Below are 7,603 nucleotides of genomic sequence, written 5' to 3'. Positions count from 1 at the left end.
TTTATTTATTTATTTATTTATTTATTTATTTATTTATTTATTTATTTGAGAGAGCGAGAATGAGAGCGAGAGAGTACATGAGAGGAGGGAGGGTCAGAGGGAGAAGCAGGCTCCTCGCTGAGCAGGGAGCCCGATGTGGGACTTGATCCCGGGACTCCGGGATCATGACCTGAGCCGAAGGCAGTGACTTAACCAACTGAGCCACCCAGGGGCCCTTAATCGATATTTTAAACAAGCATGTTTGTACTTGACCTAAATGCTGCTTGCTGTTAACAAACTTGTAGTAAAGATTGTTCTAAGTTTCAAAGATTATTTGGCATGAGTGGAAGTGAACACTGTTTAAAAGTTGTTTGGCATAAATGGTCAATACCATTTTTCACAAATTCAAATTGATATTTGGATGGTTAAATATGTCTATCTTATTTACCTTGTGGATTTTCTGAATTGGCTTAAAAGTTCTCTCCTAGCCCTTACATAATACACAGACTTCACATGTTTGATATTTTTTTTCCCCCTCCTTCACTAAAATGTAATTTCTGGGCAGTAGGACTTTATCCATCTTAATCATCACTGGAACCTGAAACATTGCCTGAAACTTTGTAAAGGATCGTAAATATATAATGAGAATGTAGGAAGGGAAGATAGGATGACCTCTCTCAAGCCATTTAATATTGTTTACAGGTCCATTAAAGATATAGTTGTGGGTTCTGGGACATAATAGTATAGACTTACTTTTCCCTGTCCCTCCCGTCTAAATCTACCAAATTACCTTGGAAATAGTTGAATAATCATAAAAGCACTTTGAAATACAGAGAGAATAAAGTGGACTGGCTAGGGACCTTAGAACTTGAAGACTGACACCAAGTGAGTTTCCTGGGTTTTCTTTTATCTACCTAAATTGGGCACCAGAGAAGTCTGTGACTCAGAACTGGCAACAGGCGCAGAGAGAAAGAATAAGTCAATAAATAAGCATGAATAGCCTGCTCGCAAAGACTAGGAAAGGCAAAGACTAGCAGAGTCTTGGTGGGATGACTTACACCTAGTGACAGCAGCTGATCCACTAGCAAAATTTGGGGGCTAACTCATCCCGCACCACATGTATAATAGCAACAACAGAACTTGATATGGTCAACCCACCCCATGCCTCACACCTGCCAAGTAGCAGTGGGCCTGATGTACTAACAGTAAAACCAAAGAGGGCCCAAATACAGGCTTCACATAAACCAGAAGCAGCAGGTCCGTCTGTCCTGTGTCACAGGATCAAAATAGGACACTAGCAATGGTCTTTCAAATTGTCATGTGAGATGGGTCTAAAATACTTTTAAATGCCTGCCTTGTTGCATGATCTGAAGTTTTGTCTCAGTCAAAATTGGATTGTGAGTTGCATTAAATCTGGGTGAAAATAGGTCTGAGAACTCAAGAGGAAATGATCCATTTTTCAAACTAATAAAGTATAGAATATCAAAAGTTAAATGAGCACTTTCCCCTCCCTCAAGATAATCAATTCCCACAGTAGTTGTTTTTCGCCAGTTAGCTGTGAGACAAGTTGAAGTAAGACCAGTAAATTTCAAATATTTTTAAATCAAATTATTACAAAGGTAGCTATCCTGTTAATGGACCATATGACATTTTTTTAAATAAAGATTTTGTTTATTTGACAGAGAGAGAGACAGCGAGAGAGGGAACACAAGCAGGGGGAGTGGGGGAGGGAGAAGCAGGCCTCCCGCCGAGCAGGGAGCCCGATGCGGGGCTCGATCCCAGGACCCCGGGATCATGACCTGAGCCGAAGGCAGACCCTTAACGACTGAGCCACCCAAGGGCCCCTGCAGCTTTGCTATTAATCATGTAGTTCCCGGAGGGTTTTTTATTGATTCTTTCTGATTTTCTGCATAAATAATCATGTCCTCTGTGAACAAACACAGTTTTATTTCTCTCTTCCCAATCTGTTCCTTTTTATTTCCTTTTCTCATCTTATTGCATTAGTTAGGACTTCCAGTATGGTGTTGAAAAGCAGTTAGTAGGGGCGCCTGGGTGGCTCAGTTGGTTAAGTGACTGCCTTCGGCTCAGGTCATGATCCCGGAGTCCCGGGATCGAGTCCCACATCGGGCTCCCTGCTCGGCGGGGAGTCTGCTTCTCCCTCTGACCCTCCCCCCTGTCATGTGCTCTCTCTCTCTCTCTCTCTCTCTCATTCTCTCTCCCTCAAACAAATAAATAAAATCTTTAAATAATAATAATAATAATAAATAAAAATAAAAGAGAAATGTCCTGGGGCACCTGGGTGGCTCAGGAGGTTAATCGTCTGCCTTTGACTCAGGTCGTGATCCCAGGGTCCTGGGATCCAGCCCCGCATCAGGCTCCCTGCTCAGTGAGGAGTCTGCTTCTCCCTGTCCCACTGCCCCTCCCTCCCCCTCCCCCTGCTCATGCTCTCTCTCTCTCTTTCTCTCTCTCTTTCGCGTGTGCTTTCTCTCTCTCAAATAAATTAATAAAATCTTTTAAAAAAAATGAAAGAGAAATGTGCTCATGTGTCAACTTAGCATATACAAGTTTTCTAAGACATTAAGTTAGAAAAGCAAAGTCTATCTGGCTCCTTGGTGGCATATTCTAATGAGACACTTGAGTTTTGTTGAGGAGAGAAACGTTCAAACAATCCTATAGCCCTTAAAATGTTTTGACTTTATGCAGCCAGGCAACCATATGCTAAGGGGAGAGTTGTAATTGAGTAGCTTTAACCTGGATATTTCTAAGCTGTATCCTATAATATATTGTGGTTGTGTTGATTAGTGTAATTCATGGTACCTTGAAAGGGCCCTGAGGGATATAGTTTGATAATTGAACTGCGTAACCTTGTTGTTATTTAACCCAGTCTCAGGCTCCTATCAGAAGTCCTCAAGCCACTGCTACTTCAAAAAAAGGGAGGACACATTTTGATAACTCCAGTTTTATATCTCATGCTGCCAGCATAGCATGAAAAAATAGACATTTAAATCATGACTAAGAGTCAGCATATTGTAGAATGAAATAGTTGATGATGTTAGTGATTTTAAACTTTTCTTTCTTTTTGTGTGTGTGTGTATGTGTATATACAGCAATGAAAACTACTGGTTGTAACTTAGATAAGGTAAATATTCTTCCTAATGCTCTGATCACTCCACTCATATCAAGCAGTATGATAAAGAGTGAAGATGTTACTCCAATGGAAGTAACAGCAGAAAAAAGATCTTCCCCTATTTTTAAGGTGAGTTACATTGATTAGTGCCCCATATCTTCATCTCAGTTATAAAAATTGCTAGTTTGATTTCTTTTCCCCGTGTTTGTGCTTTTTACTTTTCCTGTTTCTTTCACATGTGTTTCTCTGTAGATGCAGTTAATGAGTTTCGCTTTTCAGAGTGATTTAACATGCTAATAAAATAGCCTGCAAAGTGACTTCCAATATACCTTGATAAGGGAAGAATTAATGTTAGCTAGACCTGTGGGATGTGGGATATTAATGAAAGTACAGGTTTAGTATTTTCAGAATTGGAGACATTTTTATTTCCTTTTTTCCTCCAGTCTTTTTCTATAACTCCGTTTCCCTTTTTTACTTATTCTTTTCCCTCCAAAATGTTACCAGTGATCCACAAGATGGAGGTATTTTTAAGTTTACTATTACTTCATGAACTATAGAATTAATGTGTTCTTCCTGTCCTAAGCACATCAATAACTGATTATTAAAGTTTTTTGTTTGGCTCTCTTTGCTTACGACATTTATTAAAAAGATATCCTAATGACCGGTATCATGGTATCACTGAGAATCCTAGTCTTACCCGTTTCCCGAAAAAATAATGTAGAGTGGAAAATCGGTCCTGCATATATGTATGTTTTTAGAATAATAATTTTTGAAGTACCATATGAGTTAATTTAATGTTTACATAGACATATCATTTGGGGATTTTTATTTTTTAGACTGCAAAGACCGTTGGATCAACTCAACAAACGTTAGAAAATATCTCTAACATGGCAGGAAATGGGTCTTTTTCATCATCATCCTCTTCCCACTTACCTTCTGAAAATGAAAAGCAGCAGCAGATTCAGCCCAAGACATACAACCCAGAGACCCTAACAACCATCCAGACACAGGACATTTCACAGCCTGGTACCTTTCCAGCAGTTTCTGCTTCTAGTCAGCTGCCCAGCAGTGAGGCACTGCTGCAGCAGGCTCCCCAGTTTCAGACCCGAGAAACTCAGTCTCGAGATGTACTACAGTCAGATGGGACAGTGGTTAACTTGTCACACCTGACTGAATCATCCCAGCAACAGCAGCAGTCACCACTACAAGAACAAGCGCAGACTTTACAGCAGCAGATTTCGTCCAATATTTTCCCATCACCGAACAGCGTGAGTCAGCTACAGAACACGATTCAGCATTTGCAAGCCGGGAGTTTTACAGGCAGCACTGCTAGCGGCAGCAGTGGAAATGTTGACTTGGTCCAGCAGGTTTTAGAGGCACAACAGCAGTTATCTTCAGTTTTATTTTCTGCTCCAGATGGTAGTGAGAATGTTCAAGAACAGCTTAGTGCAGACATTTTTCAACAAGTCAGTCAAATTCAAAATAGCGTAAGCCCTGGAATGTTTTCCTCAACAGAGCCAGCAGTCCATACTAGACCAGATAATTTAATAGCCGGAAGAGCCGAAAGCGTTCACCCACCGCCTGAGAACACATTGTCCGGTCAACAGCAGCAACAGCAACAGCAGCAAGTGATGGAATCATCAGCTGCGATGGTGATGGAGATGCAGCAGAGTATCTGCCAGGCGGCTGCCCAGATCCAGTCCGAGTTATTCCCTTCACCCGCGTCAGCAAACGGGAACCTTCAGCAATCTCCAGTTTACCAGCAGACTTCGCACATGATGAGTGCGTTATCTACCAATGAGGACATGCAAATGCAGTGTGAATTGTTTTCTTCTCCACCTGCGGTTTCTGGAAACGAAACTACTACAACCACCACACAACAGGTTGCAACCCCTGGCACGACCATGTTTCAGACATCGAGTTCAGCAGATGGAGAAGAAAGTGGAGCACAAGCAAAGCAGATTCAGAACAGTGTCTTTCAGACCATGGTCCAAATGCAACACAGTGGGGACAGTCAAGCTCAAGTTAACCTTTTTTCATCTACGAAAAGTATGATGAGTGTGCAGAGTAATGGTACTCAGCAACAAGGTAACGGCTTGTTCCAGCAAGGTAATGAGATGATGTCACTGCAGTCTGGGAACTTTCTGCAGCAGTCTTCTCATTCACAGGCTCCACTTTTTCACCCTCCGAATCCTATCGCTGATGCTCAGAACCTTTCCCAGGATGCTCAAGGTTCTATTTTCCACAGCCCAAGTCCCATTGTCCACAGTCAGACTTCTACGACGTCCTCTGAACAAATGCAGCCTCCAATGTTTCACTCCCAGAGTACCATGGCTGTGCTCCAGGGCTCTTCTGTTCCTCAAGACCAGCAGTCGGCCAACCTGTTTCTGTCCCAGAGTCCAATGAATAATCTTCAGAGCAACACAGTAGCCCAAGAGGAACAGATTTCATTTTTTGCTGCTCAGAACTCAATTTCTCCGCTGCAGTCAACATCTAACACCGAGCAGCAGGCTGCTTTCCAGCAGCAGCCTCCAATATCACACATCCAGACCCCTATGCTCTCCCAGGAACAGGCGCAGCCCCCCCAGCAAGGTATGTTCCAGCCTCAAGTGTCGCTGGGCTCCCTGCCTCCTAATCCAATGCCTCAGAACCAACAAGGAACCATCTTCCAGGCTCCGCGCTCAATAGTCACCCTGCAGAGTAGCTCCCCGTCCCAGGAGCAGCAGCAGCAGCAGCAGCAGCAGCAGCAGCAGAGCATTTTGTTCAGTAGCCAGAATACCATGGCCACGATGGCCTCCCAGAAGCAGCCACCGCCAAACATGATGTTCAGCCCGGGTCAGAATCCACTGGCTAACCAGGAGCAGCAGAACCAGGCCATCTTTCACCAACAAAATAACATGGCCCCGATGAATCAAGAGCAGCAGCCCATGCAATTTCAGAACCAGCCTACGGTTTCCTCGCTCCAGAATCCAGGCCCTGCCCAGTCTGAGTCGCCACAGACCTCCTTGTTCCATAGCTCTCCTCAGATCCAGTTGGTCCAGGGGTCACCCAGTTCTCAAGAGCAGCAAGTAACACTGTTCCTCTCTCCAGCATCCATGTCCGCTTTGCAGACCAGTATGAACCAACAAGACATGCAGCAGTCTCCTCTTTATTCCCCTCAGAACAACATGCCCGGAATCCAGGGAGCCGCATCTTCACCTCAGGCACAGGCAACTTTATTTCACAACACCACCGGAGGCACAATGAACCAACTACAGAATTCTCCTGGCTCATCTCAACAGACTTCCGGAATGTTCTTGTTTGGCATTCAGAATAGTAAGAAACTCTTTCTAATTTCTTATTTCTTAACTGCTATTGGTTGAAGTGGTCACATTATTACTATTTTCATTAAAAGGAAGCAAAACACAGGGGTCTTTTTTTTTTTTTTTTAAGATTTTATTTATTTACTTGACAGAGACACAGCGAGAGAGGGAACACAAGCAGGGGGAGCTGCGGGCAGAGGGAGAAGCAGGCTCCCCGAAGAGCAGGGAGCCCGATGTGGGGCTCGATCCCAGGACCCTGGGATCATGACCTGAGCCCAAGGCAGTTGCTTAACCAGCTGAGCCACCCAGGCGCCCCAAAACACAGGGGTCTTAAGATCACAGATTATACTTGGAACTGAGTTCAAGTCCCAGCTATACCATTTATATACCGTGAGATCGTGGACAAGTTACGTGACCTGCAAAAGCTTCAGTTTCCACCTCTTTAAATGGTGGTAATATGTACTTAATCGAAAAGGATATTGGGAGGACTAAATGCGGTCATGAATATAAATGAATGTGTTTGCCATTTTAATCTATAAACTTGAAAGGAAAATGAAGTAAGAATGACAGAAAATATCTCTGCCAATTAAAGCAAGTAGTTTCCAAGGAAGTAGAAACTCATCTTTAATATTTATATTCCAAGGAAAATGTGTAGGACTTACAATTAACGAAGCAAATTTGTATCTGTATACCACTTAGAAGAGACCTGGGATGAATTTCAGTACCGTTTGGTGAAAACCTTTTTGGGGGCTGTCAGGTGCCTCCCTTCTAGTTCTCTTTTGAATAAGCACAATAATGAATTTCCCCCAGCAACTAATAAATATCTTCTTATGAATCTTAACAGAAAGTAACTAATCAGGTAGCTTCTCTATTTTAAATGTCTCTGCAGACTGTAGTCAGCTTTTAACTTCTGGACCAGCTACATTGCCAGATCAGTTGATGGCCATAAGTCAGCCAGGCCAACCCCAGAATGAGGGCCAGCCACCTGTGACAACACTTCTTTCTCAGCAAATGCCAGAGAATTCTTCACTAGCATCCTCTATAAATGCCAACCAGAACATTGAAAAGATTGATTTGCTTGTTTCGTTGCAAAACCAAGGGAACAACTTGACTGGCACCTTTTAACTGGATGAGTAAGTATTGCATTTTGGCTTCTTTTTTTATTGAAAAGCATCGATAAATTGTATAATTCTTA

General features: G+C 42.9%; 1 protein-coding gene across 6 annotated transcripts in view; it reads left to right on the top strand.

The window, feature by feature from the left end:
• NFAT5 (nuclear factor of activated T cells 5) overlaps positions 1–7,603 on the top strand; it is a 122,965-nt gene that overhangs the window by 107,180 nt on the left and 8,182 nt on the right. For all 6 annotated transcript variants that reach the window (XM_035024874.1, XM_035024872.1, XM_035024873.1 and 3 more), the window contains 3 exons: positions 3,087–3,235; positions 3,943–6,421; positions 7,298–7,541. In XM_035024874.1, the coding sequence (XP_034880765.1) occupies positions 3,087–3,235; positions 3,943–6,421; positions 7,298–7,533 (2,864 nt within the window). In that variant the 3' untranslated portion in view covers positions 7,534–7,541. The remainder of the gene's footprint in view (positions 1–3,086; positions 3,236–3,942; positions 6,422–7,297; positions 7,542–7,603) is intronic.

The sequence above is a fragment of the Mirounga leonina genome, unplaced genomic scaffold (assembly GCF_011800145.1).
Source record: "Mirounga leonina isolate KUSES-001 unplaced genomic scaffold, KU_Mleo_1.0 Mir_180, whole genome shotgun sequence".
NCBI lineage: Eukaryota > Metazoa > Chordata > Mammalia > Carnivora > Phocidae > Mirounga > Mirounga leonina.
Note: the sequence above shows the minus strand (reverse complement) of the source record. Positions and strands in the feature narration are given on the sequence as shown.